Consider the following 19,606-nt stretch of genomic DNA (forward strand, 5'->3'; position numbering starts at 1 on the left):
CAGGCTCAGCGGCATGGATAACATTCAAACCGTGTCGAGAGTCGTAGAGGTTTGCCGGGAATCACCACTTGCTCATTGTTCTAACCTTCGCCGACTATGAGAATGTCTTCGACAGAGTAGAAATGAATCAAATACTGTCAGAGCTGGTCGATCAGAGCGTGGACACGTCGTATCTGAGGACATTAGGCAATTGCTACGATCGATGCACCACTAGGATACAGCTTTTCCACCACTGGATGATGAAATCACTTGCTCTTGGTTGATAGAAGATTCTTCTCAAACCTTCGTTTCGACACGACATCGGGATCTCTTTTTGAGAATAACAAGCGAAGCAGAGACAATGCTTAGTGAATTAAACGAAGAAGGGAAGAGGATAGGATTGCGAATAAACAGAACGAAGGCACAGCTCATGAAGAACGCTTACTGCGAGGAGGGAGGAGTACAACTTGAGGGCTCCCCAATCGTGGACAGTTCGTCATACGTATATTTAGGACGTTCTATGAATATGGTGAACTACTTCAACGAAGAAGTGAATAGAAGGATGAGAGCAACGTGGGGAGCATTTACGCTCAGGGAAGCCAAGGAGAAATTGACGAACCAAAGGCTCCGTGCCCATTTGTTCAAGCCGACAGTTTTCGCAGCGTTTTTGCCCGCCTAAGTATACCGCAGACGTCCTATGAAATCGGCTTCAACGAAGAACTGAATAGAAGGATGAAAGCAGCATGGGCAGCGTTCGCAGTCATCAGAGAAGTTATGAACCAACTGACAGACCTATATCTCCGATTTCCATCCATTCGACTTGACAGTTCTTTCAGTGCTGTGTTAGCAGCGGAGGAGTGGGCAGATAGCAGCGTCTTGGAAGCTACTTATTACCCACGGAGCCTTTGAGAGATGTGTTTTGAAGTTTAACCGGCGGACACAACCCCTAACCGCGGTCTTCGCGACCAAGCGATATATATATATATATATATATATATATATATATATATATATGTATATGTATATGTATATATATATCGAAAGCAAAGGATAGAAGAGTCGGTCACATTGTGAGAAGAATCGACGCTTAAGTGGATCCCAAGATGCTAATCTCCCTCGAGGGAGACCTCCTCGAAGGAGTTAGGGCGATGTGTTCGTTGCGCGGATGGAGCAGCTGGGAATTCAGCTGGATACGGCTCAACGACCTCGACAAGGTCACTTACGAAACTTGAAAACATCTTTGATCATAATGGCGAAGGAACGAAACGAGTGGAAGAGATGCTGGGGCACTCACCTTTAGTGAAGATGGGTCATCTAAGTATCTAAGTAAGTATTTTCTGGATCTGTGGGAAAGTTTAATGATAGTTAATGGAAGTCATGAAAGTCTAGAATCTCTCGGCTTAGCATTTATTTACTGTGAAATCTGATGCTTACGGCTTTCACTCAGAAAAATCCAATTTCTAGATTTGAAGATTCTGTAAGGCGGAAGATATGTGGCCGTGCATCTTTTTTCAATTACTTCGATAGCTACTGTTCGCCCAACACTTTTTTTTATTCAGCTGCTCAAGTCAGATCAATATTTGGTCACCATGGTATGTTTCTTTCTTTAAACTTAAATTCTCGCTCTGTTGTATTTCATGTTGAGCTCATTCCTCGCTCCTTTACGGGTTCTTTCTGCAAAAAGATTCGCGTGTTTGCTAAATGCCTCCTCAAATATTTGAATCATCTCATTGATTATTAAGACAATAGTTCGTTTTTCTATCCTACTCTAATAAATGTCCTTGTCTGCTATTATAAAATGACTTTTTCCTCTCTTTACAGTCGTCTGCGCCCTCTCCTCTTCGTGCTCTCTTTCTAGGCTTGAGCAAAGAAGGACAAATTTTATAAGTGGTAAGATTGGGGAATTTTGCCAAGTGAGCCTTTTGGCGTCCAGATCATAACTAATGTTTACTTATGTGTTTATGGCGTGGATGTGTGCCTCCTTAAATCAAATAAAAATATCAATCAAATGCACAATAACTAGATTGACGTTCTAAGTTGAGACATAGACTTTGTTTTAAGTCATCTGATGTTTTTTTTTTTTGAATATTTGTTAGTGAATGTAGTATTTCTATTTATTGTTATTTTTATAGGATTTGTTTTGAAGTGAAGACATTAGCGCAAGAAGAACGAGGAGAATAAATTTTCCATCTGTTAATGTGAACAGTTTGTCGTTGCTGTCGACCGATCAGATTAGTGATGGTGTCATTAGGACGAGAAATTTGTTCAACTATGAGAGGCCCTTTCTATTGGTAAGTAAATTTGGTACGAACAGTATCATCATTGTAGTAGTACAAGATCTCCAATGGAAATGTCCTTAGAGAAAACTTTGTCCTGAAAGTCGTAACCTGATTTGTATTTTGTAAATCCAAATGATCCCATGTCTGTCATATGCAAGGGAGAATGGGCAATATCTGTGGTGTCGTTTGTGCTTGTGTTATTGGCAAAGACGATAGATTGGAGAAAGTCTGACCACAGATCATCATCATAGCATTTGAACAATATGTGGTGAAAGAATTTGTGATTGCTTTTACCAATCTTTTGACTTCTTCATTTGCTTTGTGGTTGTAGCTTGTTGCTAGTTTTTAAATATTCTCAAGATGTTGTTAATCTGCGAAAATATCTCGCTCGTGTAGCTAGAACTACGATTAAACACAACTTAGTTAGGAATGCCATGTTTTGTCATGAGATCGTTAATTAATGCTTTCACCACAACATTTGTTGTTTGATTATGAATTGGAGTGTAGATTGCTAGTTTGCAGAAATGCAAAATGAAATATAATGGAAATGAATTTGTTTCCAACAATACATTGAGGAAAAGGCCTAATGATATTTGTGTTGATACGTTCGAAAGGTCGTAAAGAAACTGGGAAGTTTCTTAATTCTTTACGTGTAATGTGACCTGAAGTGGTGTTGATTTGCTTGCAGAGTGGAAAACTACGTATAAATTGGGTAACTGATTGTCCAAAAATGTTTTGTTGAAATTGACTTGTATTTTTTTCTAATTCCAAAATGGGATCCGATAAGTGGTTTTAATGAAGAATGTGAATGTTTTTTGTTTGTAAATTTTGTTCAGGAATGATTAGTTGAGGAGTTGTAATAGATGTGTAATATAAACAATCATTGAAGAGGGAGTATTTATCCAATTTTTTCATGAAATTCGTTTGGGGTTCCTCTTAGATTTTCTCTGAGAAATTGAATCATATTTAGAAAGGACTTGGAACTGTCGTATTTCCTCCAGGAAAGGGAACGAATTCAGCTGTTTGAAAATCGTGTGTACTACTGGATATCAGCTAAGAAAATTACATAGGTTGTTGAGTGTTCCTGCACGATATTCAATTTTAATAGCGTAAGCCTGCATTGTTATTTGATATTTAGCGAGGTCCTACAAGGTCTGATTGACGCATTAAGGATTTGTTGCGGATTACTTTTGGTTGCTAAAAGAGGAATGCTCTTTAGCAACCAGAAGTAATGTACGTCGGCGAACTAACTAGCAAACAGCACACGACCCAACCCAGACAAAGTTCCAAGCACCGTAAATATCCAGCAGGTAATAAGTCTGTTAAGTCGTTTTTAGGAGCAGCATCCTGTTTTCATCGCTTCATTTCTTCAGATTTTCCACTTCAAACCGCACTACAGCAGAAACATCAAGGACCGCAAAAAAAACCCCGCATTTCTAAATTTTCTCCGAGATATTTCTTCAATATAACAGAACTCTATGTCGACCGTATTTATACCAGTCAAACTTAACTCTATATCCACTATAGCCTTCTTGATACAGGATCGGCAATCACAATAGTCTCAAAAAGCAGTGCTAACCTTGTTAAAAAAAAAAAACTATTTACAAAGCAGAACTATCTGAAGGTATAACTACTAATGACAGACCTTAAAATTCATGGGTCACGTTTCACCTACTTTGGTGACTGGTGATAAATATGTGAAAATAAACACCTTTGCGTTACCTGACTAAAACTGTATCACGTACTTCTCCTTAGGTAATGATACCACTGCGAAATTTGCTCCTAGACCTATAAAACCTAGCAGACCTATTAAATTCATAGGTCAAATTTCACCTACCCTGGTAATTGATGTTAAATCTGTGAAAATAAATCTTGCGCCTCCTGATGAAAACCGTATATCAGACTTCTCCTTAGGTATTTGCGAAATTTGCTATTAATGTTTCCACTGCTTACAAAAACAAGCTCATTTCTTTTGACAATAATTATTTTTAATGCTTTAATTCAAATCGTATTTCCAAATCACCCACAATTTATCGAACTTGAAATTACACCTTATCTGATGAAGGAAACTTTTCTAAAACCTCATTCGTTCAGTTTTTCGGTACCCTAAATACATATTTTCCACGTGACTGGGAATTTTTGGTATATGACGACTATTCACTAACTTTACTCCACGGAATAGCTGTAGGAAAAATGCTGTCTCGTACTAAAAATAGTAATGCTGTTGTCCTTCGAATTTCAAACACAACTCGTGCTCCTATTTTCCTACACAAAAACTGGTTAATCGCAACAGCAAATTATGTAGGAAAAGAATCAACATGGCCAACAATTTTCTCAGTCTATCAAACAGCAACTCTCTTACAACAAGAGGCATCATCCCAACAATCTGACCCACCAGAAGCGGAAATTAGTAAGACCATGCCACTATTCCGCTCTAACGACACAATTGAGAAACTTGTAAACATCAACAAGTCTTTCCTAACAGAACAAGAATTCATTAATTTTTCCACTCTTACCAAACAACGCTGTTTCGTAGGATCTGACGGAAATTTAGGACATTATAATGGTCCTATAACACACAAAATTAACTTTGCTCCTCACGCTCAACTCCCAAAGCAACGTCCACATCGCGTTCCTTTAGAAAAACGACAAAAAATTAAACGACAAATTGATGAGATGTTACAAACTCATGCTATCGAGCAAAGCACAAGCAAATTTGCATCTCCTATTGTTTTAGTCGGAAAAGGGTTTCAATAATGATCAATGGCAATTCACAGCAGATTATCGTCAAATAAACGCCGTAAATGGAAATGAACTTATTGTATTTCACATATTCAAGATATTGTTGATTTAGTCAGCGGAAAGCAAATTTACAGCGTCTTAGATTTTAAGAGTGGATTCCCAGTCACGTGGAAAATATGTATTTAGGGTACCGATAATGAAGTTATCTCTGAATCTGAATGAGGTTTCAGAGAAGTTTCCTTAATCAGAAAAACTGGAATTTCAAGTTCACTAAATTGTGGGTGATTTGGAAATATGATTTGAATTAAAGCATTAAAAATAATTAAAGTATTGTCAAAAGAAATGAGTTTGTTCTGTAATCAGTGGAAAAAAATTAGTAGCAAAGCTCGCAGTGGTATCATTACCTAAAAGGAAGTCTGTGGCACAGTTTTAATCAGGTAACGCAAAGCTGTTTATTTTCACATATTTATCACCAATTACCAAAGTAGATGAAATGTGAGCCATGAATTTTAAGATCTGCCATTAGCAGTTATACCTTCAGATAGTTCTGCTTTGTAAATAGTTTCTTTAACAAGGTTAGCAATGCTTTCTGATACTATTGTAATTGCCGATCCTGTATCAAAAAGGCTACAGTGGATGTAGAGTTAAGTTTGATTGGTATAAATACGGTTGACATAGAGTTCTGTTGAATTGAAGAAACATCTCGGAGAAAATTTAGAAATGCAGGTTGTTGTTGTGCTTGAGGATTCTGCTGTAGTGCGGTTTACTCATGCAGAGGGGATAGCCGGTTTCGAGTTCAGCAGCATGTTTGAAGAGTGTTGAGCTAAACTTTCTTCGTATGACATTTATCTTTAAGGAAGAAAAGGTGGCTGCGGATGATGTATCCTTCTTCAAGTTTATTTTAGTTATAAAAGACGTAGTGAGGTTGCTATAGCATTAAGTATGATTTGAAACATCGTACGAACTGTGTAAAACCGAATGTACAGAATACCAAAAAGTACGAAACAAATGAGATGAGGACTGATTACGATGGTTTTGACTAAAGTATGTAGTCCGAGTGAATGCAATATTTTATCTTTTCCCATTTGAAGGATTTCCCATGCTTTAGACTCTATAAGGGATATTGTATTGACAGTCGTTTGTTCAAGTTCATCTGGTATTGAATTCATAGAATCCTCACGGCTTTCAATTTCACCATGTTTCATGGGAATTGGATGGAGGGTAAAGTAAACACAAAGGCTTGGGTTGCTAAATCATGTGGAAGGATAGTATGAATTTGCAATACGTGTGTATAACCAGAAGGAGATTGGAAATGATTAGTACCATCATTGTAAATTCCGAAAAGGAAGTGTACACAATGAGCTTTTGAGCTAAATGTACTTAAATTTCTTGCTCCAAGTTGTGCAAAGTAGATAGATTTTCCTATGCGCATCGGGGTGAAGAGGTAACAAATAACGTTAGTGTTATAGTCTACATATATCTCATTAGCTTGAACCGGTTCACACTTGGAGATCATCAAAGCATCTCTTGCTGGAAGTGCGAAGATATTGTTCCTATTTAAAAGGATACAGGCTGCACTAGTGGGGTTTATCTGGGCTATGTTTTTGATTGCTTGAACTTTGAAGTTGCTTAAAGAGCATAATCGCTCGAAAAGAAAGTTGGAATCACGTTTTATGATTCTTCAAGTTCTATTTTCAAAAAACTGCATATTAGTATTCAATTCGAAAGTCTCTATCTTGATGTTGTTCATGCATTAATGAATAATCACTATTTAAATGAATAGAATCGGCTTCAGTGTTCATCGCAATATCTTTTGCAGCGGCAGACGAATCGTTGCAAAGAACTTTGTGAAGAATTTGATCTTTATTTAAAGAGAATACTTAGTAGTTGTTTATAGTTCATCTCAACAACATGGTAATCGTCTAGGGAATGGTTTTTCTGAGGGTGATATAGAATCTAGCAATTCAAAAACGCTGTTCATAAGAAGAATATGATCATTGTCAGAGAGTTTATTTTCAAAAAGATTTGTGGACTTGCGAGCAAGACCTTCCGTTGCTTTTACGAATTTGCAAGGAAAAGGCTCCTGGGCGTTAAAGGCATCACCACACGAATCTGGAATGGTACGGATTTCCGGTGGAGTATTCGTAGGATAATAGATTATGGAGAGGGGGTGATTCCGTCCATTTCTTCCTAATTCCCGTAAAAAACAGCCCGGAAGATCCGGTGCCGCACAGGGCTGGCACGCTCCAATCGAACTCGTTGTAGAAAATAGTGCGCCGCAACGCTCGAAGCCGTATCTTCCGGGTCGTTTTCTACGGCAATCAGAAAGAAATGGATGGAACCACCCTTCTCTCAGTAATCTACGATCCCGTATGCGAATACTATACCGGAAATCCGTACCACTCTAGTTTTGTGGGGTGATGCCTTCAAGTTTCCAGATTACAATATCGTGTGTTAATTGGCAATGTGTGTCTCTAATACGGCAACTAGCCATATCTCTAAATTGACTGACAGTGGTGTTTCCGTCGTACAATGTCACCTTTTTCAACATACACATTAGTTGTATATGTACCCTTCTCTTCAAGAAACCAGAGGTAAAAGTGAGTGAGGGGTCTAGAGGTGTCATGAACTCTTCATCATTGTTAGGTGAGAAGGATATGCGCAGGTGTGACGAAGCACACATTTTCCTCGTTTTATTAAAGTAATGGAAAACTGGTAAAAGGAACGGTTCAGTTCTTTCTATAAAGCCCATGGCTGGGCTTTATGTAACTATGATGCCTGAACAGTTGGAGGAGTGAGAACATGACATAGTTTCAGGGTAGGCTACTGCCTATGCCGAATATGAAGTTTGCCATCATCGCTGTGTCATCCTGTTGGTTGTTCTTTTGTTTTTTTAATGGATAAAGATTGTCAAAAAAGCAGTGTACTTATTTGGATCGTATGTTGTTGGCAGGTACGCTAATAGATTTTGTATCATGATATCGTCTTCAGAGGTACGGCCTGCATTTAGTTGTGTCATTAATTATGCCTGTTTGGGTCATTAGTTCATTGATGCGCAGGTTAAACGTGGTAGAGGGGGCTGTTGCAGTGCTGATCCATGATTAATTGCTAGTATTTCTTGAAATGTAGGAGTCGCTATACTATACCACGCAATTAGTGTTCGCGTCCGGTTTAAATTTGGAAAGCTGTTGCACAATTCTTAGCATTCCTTTATATTAATTTCCATGGCTCACTTGAGGTAACAGTTGCGGTTTCGCGGAATCAACCTAGAGTGTAAGGATAAGGAGAGATTAGCCGATTCTAGTGCGTCTTCAAACTTTTTTATCGCTCTCGCAGCGTTCAACTGCGGGGAGATGTATAGATACCGTAATCTGACTGGCTTTTTGCGAACAAGTCCAGAAGAGAAAACATAAGCTATGAAGAAATTAGGACAAATAAAACAGGTAACAATTAACAACTGCCATTTGAAAACAATTTAAATGCTATATTATCTATTTTCGCGCACATACTACTTAAATTAACATATAACCTTGGGCTTAAAGTTTGAAAACATGTAACAAGTTATATGTATGCTATTAGGTGTAAGAATTTTGAAGAAACAGAAATATAAATATAGTGCAGGTACTAACATATAAACATGGGATTACAATGTAAAACATGTAACAAGTTATAGGCCTAGTGCAACATCGTATGAGTTTTGGAGAAACGGGAATATACAAATAATGTAATGTAATGGAAAGAACGACTAACTTTGGAGGAGCATATAAATGTTATGTTTCTAGCGTTCGCAGCAGCAATTAAAAATGTTGGTAAGAAAACGCAAGATTCGGGAGCTTGTTCGCATGGACTGTTAAACTTTATAATTTCTTAGGTTATCTTTCTTTTCTTGTTTTTGTTTTGACAACGTGATGTGTTAATAAGAAAGGGACTTAAAAAATATTCATGTCGTGTCGTTCGCTGTAGTGTCGCGAAGGGGTACAATAGGTGGAGGAATGAATAGGGTTATTGAATTTTTTTAAAACTAGTTCCCATTTTAGAAAGTCATTAAAATTATTCAAAACCTGCCCGGGACATGAAGTTACAGGGGACCCATCCTATTTTTGATGTGTAAGGGGAGTTCAAATGTATATTACAAATATTTATTAGAATATATATATATATATATATATATTACATGATCAAAAGTGCGGAGAGGGACAGAGTGGCTCGCACCTGCAGTGTCGCATGGCCGAGGAGGCGAGACTATCCCCTCGTTGGCAGACTTCCTCTGACAACACCTAGTGTATGTCAGTTGTCTGCGACTGCATCCCGACAGCGCTTTCGTGGTTTTTAGTGATGATCATTTCAGAAAAGTTTAGCAGCCGCGTTTTCATATATGTAACATTTTCTGTTATTACACAGTGGTCAATTTATAAGTTGTCGCACTTGCCGAAGTTCAAAAATTCATCGAAAGATCTTTCCTCCTATACACACTTCTTACACCATACACTGTTTAATCCACAGAATGCTTTGAAGTTTTGTGGACGTGTATGATAATGGTGATGGTTTACCAATAACTGTAATGTGCCAACGCGTGTCAGTCCAATTCAGAATAGTTCGTGAAAGCGTGTAGCGCAGTCGGTCAGAGGTTCCGTTGCCCGCACGATCGATCGTTAAGGTTCGAATCCGCCATAGTGCTCACCAAGCCTTTCATCCTTCTGTGGTCGACAAATTGTTACCAAACTTGTCTGGAAGGACAAAAACACTGACTTGATCATTGGTTGGCCTCCGCAAGCCATTGTTTTCGCCAATACCTGTCCCAAAACCTCAACGATTACGAATTCCATCAAAACGCGTCAGCGCATCCTGAGTGGATTGACATGCCAGAAACTTTATCCTTTTTGTGAACGAGTATGTAGTCTATACAGTAACTTGCGAGGGTCAGTGTTTCATACTCTCATACGGTCTGGTACCTATTCATGAACACAGACGGATATAAGGTTGAATTAGGGCGATTTTGAATCATCTTGTCAGTTGAATCTCTTACTACTCGCCTTTGAGCGTAGTTTTCTTTTAATGAATCTCACTCTAGATTCTGTGCGTACAGATATCCATTCAAAACATGACTCACACAAAGGTTCTTAGCCGACTTGGTGTGTGTGACCTAAAACCGTCCTTGGCCTGGTTTCCTGGAAAAAATTAGTGAGGTCGAAATCTCTAGTGGCACGAAACAATCGGGTACTTGGTAATGCAATCCAGTCCGCTTAAAGAGTGATCGGCACAGTGATGAACATATAGTAACGTCGGAGCGACATGAAGCACGTACGCAATTGCGTACACGGTTTCTCTCGAGGCACTTCGGTGGAGCGTAGCGGCTAGGAGCATGATGAAATCCTTGCTGGCAGCACCCACCACCTCCACCACGCTGCATTTTGCGTCAGTCCCAGCTGGGTTCCAACTGCTGCCCGCACCGCGCCGTTTCGAGCGCGTACGCAAATGCATCGCAACTACAATCGTGATTCATGTCCTTTTGACCCGACTATATATCACACTTTATTACTATGATGTGACGATGACTTGATGCGACGTTTTGAGATCCTTAGCGTATGAACTTCGTCACTGTGATAGATGTGCAGCAATTGTTTCCCGATGTGGCCGAAGTGTTGGCCGTTTACCGTATACTTACCACGCGCGCTCCTTCATTCTCACACGCTGAGAAAATGGTTGAATATCTCCTTCATCCCAGCGTATTGGACTTCAATTCAGAATTCTTTCTGCTTGCCTTCTTTATGAATGTTGGTAATAGAGATCATGTTTTAATTCTATGTAACACATTGGCGTGCGGTTTTATTTTCGTCTGTAGGAATTTTTCTATGCGGAGCAATTCTCTGTCTAGTTTCTCGTGGTACCAAGAATATTTTTGATTTAAGTGCCTCACTCTAGAAGCTTCCACTGATGATTTCGATGTTATCTCTTCATTGTTACCTTGTCGAGGTCTCAGGGCATTTTTTCCCAGATCTGAAGCATTTTAGTGTTGACTGAGCGAACACAACAATGCTTTGACATTATAGGCGTTTGATAAGAATTTCGGCTGTTGTACGATTCCTTGAGAATCGCATCGTGCTTGCTTAGGTAACTGTTCTCTAGGTCATTTTTTCGTTGTTGGCTGTTTACAATTTTCAAAAATAAATCATAAATTTTACATCATTCCCAAGTAGGCGATTTCGATGCTCTGAGAATGACGAGGAATCGGAATCTCTATCATAATTCATTGAAAGATTTTACTTCTCGGCGGTGTTTCTCATTTAATTAAGAAGCGGCCGCATTTTCGCTTGGTCTGTACAACTTTGTATCGGTCGCCATACTACAAGAAGATCTCGCTAAGTTTCTTTTATTGACATACATTGCTGTGAATTCGTTTAAAGGGATCACCCCACGAATCTGGCGTGGCATGGGTTTTCGCTGGAGTATACCTATATCGGGTCGTAGATTATGAAGGTGGTTCCGTGCATCTTCCTGCATCACTGTAATCAGACGGCTTCTGAGTGCGGTTCCTTACTACGTCATTCATTCCATTCGAAAATCCATTGGGATCCCGGGATAGGCAATTCATTTCATTCGACGAATCGCAGAGTCGCAGTATCTGTATTGGGGCGCGAAGGTGGCGCGGTGCAGTAGAGGACGTCGTAAACAACCGCATTCTGAAGCCGTCTGTTTACATTTATGCGTGGAGAGACCATCGGAGCCAGCCCTGTATTCATAATCTACGACCCGATATAAGTATGCTCCAACGAAAATCCATAGCAAGCCAGATTCGTGGGGTGATGCTTTTAAGACAACATAGTACTTAATTGGCAATCTTCAAATCTCTCTTGGAAAAGATAGGGTTGAATATGTAGTATGGACGTTGTTACGCTCAGCCCCCACTCCCCCTCAGTTACTGAAAGGTACTGAAAAATACCGTGGGAAACGGCCTCAGTTCCCGCTTTCTTGTTCTTTCCTTCCAACAAAGTACGTTAAAACACACCACGCAAGCGACAATCAATGATGCTTGCTCAGCGGCCTACTCAAGTGAAATGAAGTCAGTGGATATTCTGCTAAGGCTGCCCGCAGAGTTTAGAGCCGCGGTATTTCGGCTCTGTGGTTTGAGCGCACTGTTGTGCACGGTCAATAACCACCAAAACCGTGGAGCTGCCAAACCGCGCGTCTGCGCGGCTCTGGACTCTGCGAGAGCCCCAAGGAAACAATCCACGTATACAAAGGTGGCGTTCTGATGTGCCTCGCAGGAAAGAACGACCAATAAAGCTGTATCCCAGCCCTTTTCAGGACGAATAGAAGGAATTTTGCTTGGTTATGATCTATCGTAATTATGATCCAGTAATCTACACTTTTAACCTTATCTTCTACTGGAGAGGTCCCAACGTCAATTTCGTGATATACGGCCATTAAAAGTTGCCTTCCGGGGAAATATCGAGGCTTGGATTTCTCCTGGGACGTAGTTCACTAGTATCGCGATGAACCCCATGGGTACAGAGTTTTGCATCATTATGGAGTATTTTGGTGACAAACAGACAAACACACGCACATACGCACAGACGGACTAAGCGCGTTATCATATAGCATGATTAAGTTGTCTCCATATGAAACTTGCGTGTGATGTTTCTATTCGTGAAAGAGGTGGATGAATACTAAGGGAAGAAGAAAGTGATAAGAAGCTGGTCATATAGATGGGAAGTAGGTGCCTAACGACTTTTCGTACCTCCTGGAAGAAAAGTTCGTTTGATAAGATTTCTAGTCTTATTAAAGGATAAAGGATAAGGTTTCTGGCGATAATCAATCCGCTTGGGATGCGCCCCCAAGTTCACTTCAATTCAGAATCGTTTGAGGTTTACGAACGCGTAACTGACCACACAATGACTTGCGGTGGCTGACCGATGTTTCAAGTTAGTGTTTTTAGCCTCCAAGACAAGTCCGGTACCAATTTATCGGTCCCGGAGGGATAAAAGACTTGGTGAGCACTGGCGCAGATACGAACCTCCGATCGATCGTGCAAGAAACGGAGCCTCTAACCACTACACTACTCCGGCCTCCTTACGGTATTATCTAGACAGAATTCGCTCCACTCTCTCAATAAACCACCACACAAAATCATAGTAAACCGCGAAATACGCGAAATGTATTATTTAGTACATTGCTCTTCATTTGATTCAGTAATTCCGACACTATTACCATTCATTTGTTTCATTTTCCTTTTTAACTGTGTAGTTCCACGAGTCTCTATAGCCAGGAGAGCGTGTGAAGTGTGGAATTTTTCATTCGAGGGTTGTAAGGGGAGGGAGTTGCAAGAGGAAGTAGGTGAAGGGAGCATAGCATGATGATTAGGACTAGTTATTACCTATATAGATGCTTGGTCGGCCCGTTTTCAGTGGACGTGCGGGGCTGCATGATTTTCCACCCGCGTCGTTCCCTCATTGCCATCTAACATGTTTTCAATTTTCGTGAGTAACGTGATAAGGTCCTTGAATTCTCAGATGGTCCATTCGTGTAGCGAACTCGTCACCCCATCTCCTTGGTGGAGTCAGTAAGCGTCGCGCAGTGGAAGCAGCTCTCGACCCATGCAAGGAGAAAGCCTTACCTCCGATAGCTGATCTGGGCTTCGCTCCCATCGGGAGCATCCTCGAGAGGCTAGGGCTAGCGATGCGGTCCTTGGTGTCGTCGTCCCAAGCATCCTTGGTCCGCAGGTGACCGATGGCTAGTGTGCTCTCCGTGTGCCCCAGGCGCGGGCTCTTATGAGCCCAGCCGTGAGGTTGCCCCGCCTTTCATGATAGAAGTATCCGCCCCCAAATGGGATATTACAATGTCAATCAACTTGCGATAGAGCGCATTATTCATATCACTTACAACTCCCTCAAGGGCGTACGGTCCATCTATGCTTTGCTTTCGATTTATATTCCGCAGCGTCGCGAAGACGAGGCATGCTCTTAATTCGGAGCTGCGAATATCAGCGTGATGTTCTCTTGTTTGTCGGTTACACTTCAGAAGTAATCCACCAAGGGCTTTGTGAGTAGTAAATAGCTTCCTAGATGAGGTGGAGGTGAGTGCCTACGCCTGGATCAGCGCAGCAGAAACTGAACAAATGGGCACGGAGCCTTTGGTCCATCAATTTCTTCTTAGCTTTCCTGGTGAGCGTGAATGCTCCCCACGCTGCTCTCATCCCTCTATTCAGTTCCTCGTTGAAGTCGTTCTCCATATTCATAGAAAGTCCTAGGTATATGACGAAATGTCCACGATTGGGGAGCCCTCAAGTTGTACTCCTCCCTCCTCGCAGTAGGCGCTCTTCATGAGCTATGTCTTCGTTCTGTTTATTCGCAATCCTATTCTCTCCCCTGTTTTGTTTATTGAGAATGTTCATGCGTTGTTTGTGTTGTTCATGTGTTGTCTGTGTTCAGAACTGTTCATTGAGAATTGTCTCTGCTTCGCTGGTTCCTCTCGAAAAGAGAACGATGTCGTGTCGAGATGAGTTTGAAAAGAATCGTCTATCAACCAAAAGCAAGCGATTTGATTATCCACTGAAAAGCAATCGTGAACACCTTCGGCGACAAACGATCGCGTTGTCGTACCCCCTTTCCAACGGGTGTAGTGAGGAGGTGGTGGAAAAGATGTATCCTAATGGTGCATCGATCATAGCAATTGGCTAATGTGAACCCTTATGACGCGTCCGCATTTTGTGCGGCCAGCGCTGACAGTATCGTATTCATATCCCGCTTTCCATGGTTTTTTTCCAATACAGTGCGAGCAAACATGACTTTACTGCTCCCTAAAACTTGTTACTTCAAAAGATAATTTTTCCACTCCCAACTTTGTGAAGCTCAACTATCGCAGATGGCCACAAAAACCATCAACTCTAAGCAGATCAGAAGTCAAGAAAATAGGTAGATATTAACCTTCCCCTTGTTTTTTTAGTGTCCAAAATATGTTGGCTGTAAAACCAAAGCAGCTAAGTACCGAATTCACTCATCCTCTGCTGGGATTAAGATAGCAGTCCAAACTTCGTAAGGGATGAATGAATAAGGGGAAGCGGTGTATGAAAGAATTCTAGAATAGTCAGCCTACCGGTGCATTTTGTTCAAGGTTAAATACTCTCCTCTTCACACGTATTTTTTGAATGTGGAAGAGGCGGATTCTTTAAGTGATTAACATCATATATGTATGGGGTGAGCCATCGATACAACTCCGACTACATCGATCGCCATTTAGAACAAGAGGGAACTGCAAAATTTTCCTGTCGATGGCTTTCTCATAATCGACGAAGGTAAGGACAAGGCTATATTCTCGCCGAACCTCTGTGACCCTGCTCACGATCTGAATGTGATCCAAGCAACCAAAACCCGGACAGAATCTAGCTTTTTTGAAGTTGGGGTCCATCTAGCGTCCTTAATACGCGCTTAAGGATACCCTTGATGAACATTTTGTCGCACGCGTATAGGACGTTAGTTTCGAAGTCATCTCGGAATAAAAAAAAAGGTTCGCGAAGTCTTCCACTGGTCCTTTCTTTGTGAAGGTCTGAACGTCATGTGTGCCACTAAGATTACATGAAGTGGATGGCCACCAGCCCGAAGAAAGTCTGCTGATATAAAATCAGGTCCGAGGGCTGTGCGAGGTTTCATCCTCTTGATAGCGACTCACAATTCCGAAAAGAGAATCACGTGGTGGGGTTTCAACGTTGTGGATAATCGGGCTTGACACTGGAGAATGGAAAAGATTCGAGTAGAACCTCTTCGTGATGATTTCCATCTAACAACGAGAAGAAGTGCGAATTCTGTCTTCGCTCAGCAAAGCTCATAGCGGAATATTATATTCGTGGAGATCCCTACGGCGCTTTAGACTTGTCCTTCTTGTGCTGCTTCTAAGATTCTCTTCCGTCTGTACTTTGAAAGATCCTCCTGCAATGCTTTTCCGTTGCTAGTATTTGCTACAAACCGCTCAATGTGATAGTTCCTTCATAGTTTTTTCAAATTCGATCTCAGTTTTTCCCCTTCTTTGTTGCCAATAACAGATATTCTTTCCCATCTTGTGAATGAGTCGTAATTCTGCTCGAAGGAAACCGTGAGCATATCAAGATAATAGGGAGCTCTTCCCATTCTCGATTGTGTTCTGGGAGTTCAAACGTATATTATAAATATTTATTGTTACACGACGAGACATGTTACGAGACATCAAAAGTGGGGAGAGGAAAGAGGGACTCGCACCAGCCGGTTGGCGTGGTCGAGGAGACGAGACTGCTGTCTCGCTGGCGGGCTGCCTCCGACAACACCTGATGTATGTCAGTAGTCAGCAGCTGCATCCCGACATCTCCATTCCTTCGGAAAGCTCGTCCTCGAGCGCTAAAACACGATGTAGAGAAGTAGTTGTTTCGTGAGTTGTATGACGGCATTTCGTAAATAGTCGTATTTGACGTAGAAGACATAGGTAAACATCGTCTCTAAATGAGTTAATGAACTGTCAAGCTCCAGGCGGAGGATCCAGTGAACTTGGGTTAGTTTCGACTGTCACCTGCCGCAGAATAATGAGATAGCTCGTCCTCGAGCTGTAACAAATAGAAAGTAGAGTAGGGGATGTGTACATGTGAGAAGTGGCTTTGTGACGACTTTCAAATGTGGGATGAGGCTGATGGCTGTATTCTGGTACGTTCGTATAGGTTGTCAGAGAGAAAAAAAAAGAAAATAGAGTGGGCGTCTGTTGATCGTTATTACATAAGTGAGTTCAATAACAAAATACACAGCGGTAAAATGTGTGATTATGCTGTCGTAATAAAATGATCTCTTGAAGATACAATTCTAATTTTCGGGATTGATAGATTAACAATGTTATAAATTTAACATGTTAACATTTTGACAATGAAGTAGGCGAAAAGAAATTTCGTGCACAACAGAATCTTATGTAATGTTTATAAAATACAAGCGAGTAGGTCATATGTTGAACTATTGCACAGCACACAGGGTTGCGTTCAACATATGGGCGTAATTTGGAAAGTGTGAGTGCTTGGTTTTTAAAAGGATTTTTTTTGAGTTTGTTTGAAACGCCTGTTCAAAGAAATCATGTGGTAGGTGCAACACATAGGAGTGGCGGTATGCAGAAGGAAAGTGAAACTTACGGTAGAGAATTTTCAACAACTATTAGTGGTAGTTGTCGCTTTTTTTTTTAAATTCTCTTGCTGGAAAGGGTGAGTGCTGAAAAATTTACGTTTTAAGTGAAGACGGTGTGATCGTCGTAAGTTGTGTTCTGAGTCATCTGATGTTTCCTTTTGGATATTTGTTGGTGAATGTAGTATTTGTTTAGAGGTGGAAACATTAGCGGACGAAGAACGAGGAAAATAAATTTTCAATCTATTAATATGAACAAGTTGTCGTTCCTGACGACCGATCAGATTGATGATGGTAACATTAGGACGAGAAATTTGTTCAACTTTGAAAGGGCCTTTCCATTGGTGAGTGAATTTGGGACGAACGGTATCGTCACGTAATAGGACAAGATCTCCAATGGAAACGTCCTTAAAGAAAACTTTGTTGTGAAAGTCGTAACCTGATTTATATTTTGCTGTTTGTTTGGCAATTTGGTCTCCGACTTCGATGATTGTGGTTTGCAGGGCAGTGCTGAATTGGTCTGCAAAACTATCGGTGGCGTAAGATATGGTGGTTGGCAGTTGGTGGACGATATCACTCCAAGTGATTGGATGTCTTCCACATGCAACGAAAAATGGGCTGTATCCTGAAGTGTCGTTTATGGTGGTATTATAAACAAAGGCGATAGGTTGGAGAAAGTCTGACCACAGATCTTTAGCATTTGAACAATATGCGGTGAGAGAATCTGTGATTACTTTTACCACTCTTTCGACTTGCCCATTTGCTTTGTGGTTGAAGCTTGTTGTTAATTTGTTAGATATTCCTAAGATCTTGTTAATCTGTGAAAATACCTCGCTTGTATAATTAGAACCACGGTCAGATACTATCTCGTTAGGAATTCCATGCTTGGCTATGACATCGTCGATTAGTGCTTTCATCACAATATCTGTTGTTTGGCTAGGAATTGGAGTGCAGATTGATAGTTTGCTAAATGCACAGACTGTTATAGAAATAAATCTGTTTCCATTAATACATTGAGGAAGAGGTCCAATGATATCCGTGTGGATACGTTCGAAAGGTCGTAAAGGAACTGAGAAGGTTCCTAATTCTTCGCGTATAATGTGACCTGAAGGGGTTTTGATTTTCTGGCAGATTGGACAACTGCGTACAAATTTGGTGATTGAGTTCCACATTTGTGGCCAAAAATATTTTGCTGAGATTGATTTGTACGTTTTTCTAATTCCAAAATGGGATCCAATAAGTTGATTTTCGTGAAAAGTATGAATGATTTTAGTTTGCAAATTTAGATCAAAAATGATTAGTTGAGGTGTTGTATTGGATGTGTAATATAAGCAATTGTTGAAAAGGGAATATTTATCCAATTTGTTCTGAAATTTGTTGGGGGGTTCCTTTAAATTTCCTTTGAGAAATTGAATTAAGTCATTATATTTAGAAAGGGTTTGGGATTGTTGTATTTCCTCAAGGGAAGGGAATGAATTCAGCTGTACGGAATTGGTTTGTGTTACTGGATATCGGCTAAGAAAATCACATAGAGTGTTGTGTTTTCCTGCACGATATTCAATTTTAACATCGTACGCCTGCATTGTTATTTGGTATTTAGCAAGGCGTCCTACAAGGTCTGATCGATGCATTAAGGATTTTAATGGAGCATGATCGGTAACTAGAGTGATTTTTGCGTCAGCTATGTATGGGTAAAAGTGCTTGAGAGCGAATACTATAGCTAATGCTTCAAGTTCAATCACTGCATAGTTTTTCTCATATTTTGTAAGTGGGCGGCTGCAATATGCAATTGGGTGTTCATTGCAAGTGTCGCGACTAACTTGCAAAAGACATGCGCCTAGGGGAAATTTGAACTCCCGTCGCAGGATTCAGAGTCCTGAGTGCTAACCGTTACACTACGGGACCTCCATATTAAAATAATAGGGAGCTCTTCCTATTCTCGATTGTGTTCGGGGAGTTCAAACGTATACTATAAATATTTATTGTTACATGTTTGAGATATCAAAAGTGGGGAAGGGGAAAGAGGGACTCGCACCAGCCGGGTGGCGTGGCCGAGGAGACGAGACTGCCGTCTCGCTGGCGGGCTGCCTCTGACAACACCTGATGTATGTCAGTAGTCAGCAGCAGCATCCCGACAAGCAGAACAACCACAAAAAGATGGTACTACCAAGACGTCAAATAGACAACACCTTTGGTTGGTGAGTGTGTGGTCCATCTCCGCACAAGTCGTGTCGTTGCCATTTTAATTCCTCTCCCTCAATCCAGATCTTCCGTGTGTTTCTTTTTCCGTGTCGCTTCCTACTGTTGCGTTCACGACAACGAATTTAGAAGGAGTTTTTGCTATGGATCACTTCTTTCAGGTCTTCATAAAGCGTATCCAATTTGGATCCTTCAGCTCAAGGGAACCTTTTTCTGCAGTTTTTATACGCCTGTATTTAACATTTGATAAATTCCTGCCACACAGCGGTGCGCTGCGTCTACGAT

The 19,606-nt window shown here is 40.8% G+C and overlaps 4 protein-coding genes across 4 annotated transcripts; all 4 read left to right on the forward strand.

Annotated features, from left to right (window-relative positions):
* Positions 1 to 340: 340 nt before the first annotated feature.
* RB195_002076 (uncharacterized protein) lies at positions 341 to 658 on the forward strand (the record flags this gene model as incomplete). Its single annotated transcript, XM_064199150.1, has 1 exon — positions 341 to 658. The coding sequence occupies one exon, from the start codon at positions 341 to 343 to the stop codon at positions 656 to 658; it is 318 nt and encodes a 105-aa protein (XP_064055031.1).
* A 747-nt stretch (positions 659 to 1,405) lies between these two features.
* RB195_002077 (uncharacterized protein) lies at positions 1,406 to 2,128 on the forward strand (the record flags this gene model as incomplete). Its single annotated transcript, XM_064199151.1, has 3 exons — positions 1,406 to 1,571; positions 1,801 to 1,869; positions 2,112 to 2,128. 3 exons carry the CDS (start codon positions 1,406 to 1,408, stop codon positions 2,126 to 2,128), a joined length of 252 nt encoding a protein of 83 aa, XP_064055032.1.
* An 8,457-nt stretch (positions 2,129 to 10,585) lies between these two features.
* RB195_002078 (uncharacterized protein) lies at positions 10,586 to 17,665 on the forward strand (the record flags this gene model as incomplete). Its single annotated transcript, XM_064199152.1, has 4 exons — positions 10,586 to 10,702; positions 11,294 to 11,363; positions 12,937 to 13,075; positions 17,626 to 17,665. 4 exons carry the CDS (start codon positions 10,586 to 10,588, stop codon positions 17,663 to 17,665), a joined length of 366 nt encoding a protein of 121 aa, XP_064055033.1.
* Positions 16,183 to 17,751, forward strand: RB195_002079 (uncharacterized protein; the record flags this gene model as incomplete). Its single annotated transcript, XM_064199153.1, has 3 exons — positions 16,183 to 16,394; positions 17,319 to 17,466; positions 17,626 to 17,751. 3 exons carry the CDS (start codon positions 16,183 to 16,185, stop codon positions 17,749 to 17,751), a joined length of 486 nt encoding a protein of 161 aa, XP_064055034.1.
* Between the last annotated feature and the right edge of the window lie 1,855 nt (positions 17,752 to 19,606).

The sequence above is a fragment of the Necator americanus genome, chromosome IV, assembly GCF_031761385.1.
Source record: "Necator americanus strain Aroian chromosome IV, whole genome shotgun sequence".
Classification (NCBI taxonomy): Eukaryota; Metazoa; Nematoda; class Chromadorea; order Rhabditida; family Ancylostomatidae; genus Necator; species Necator americanus.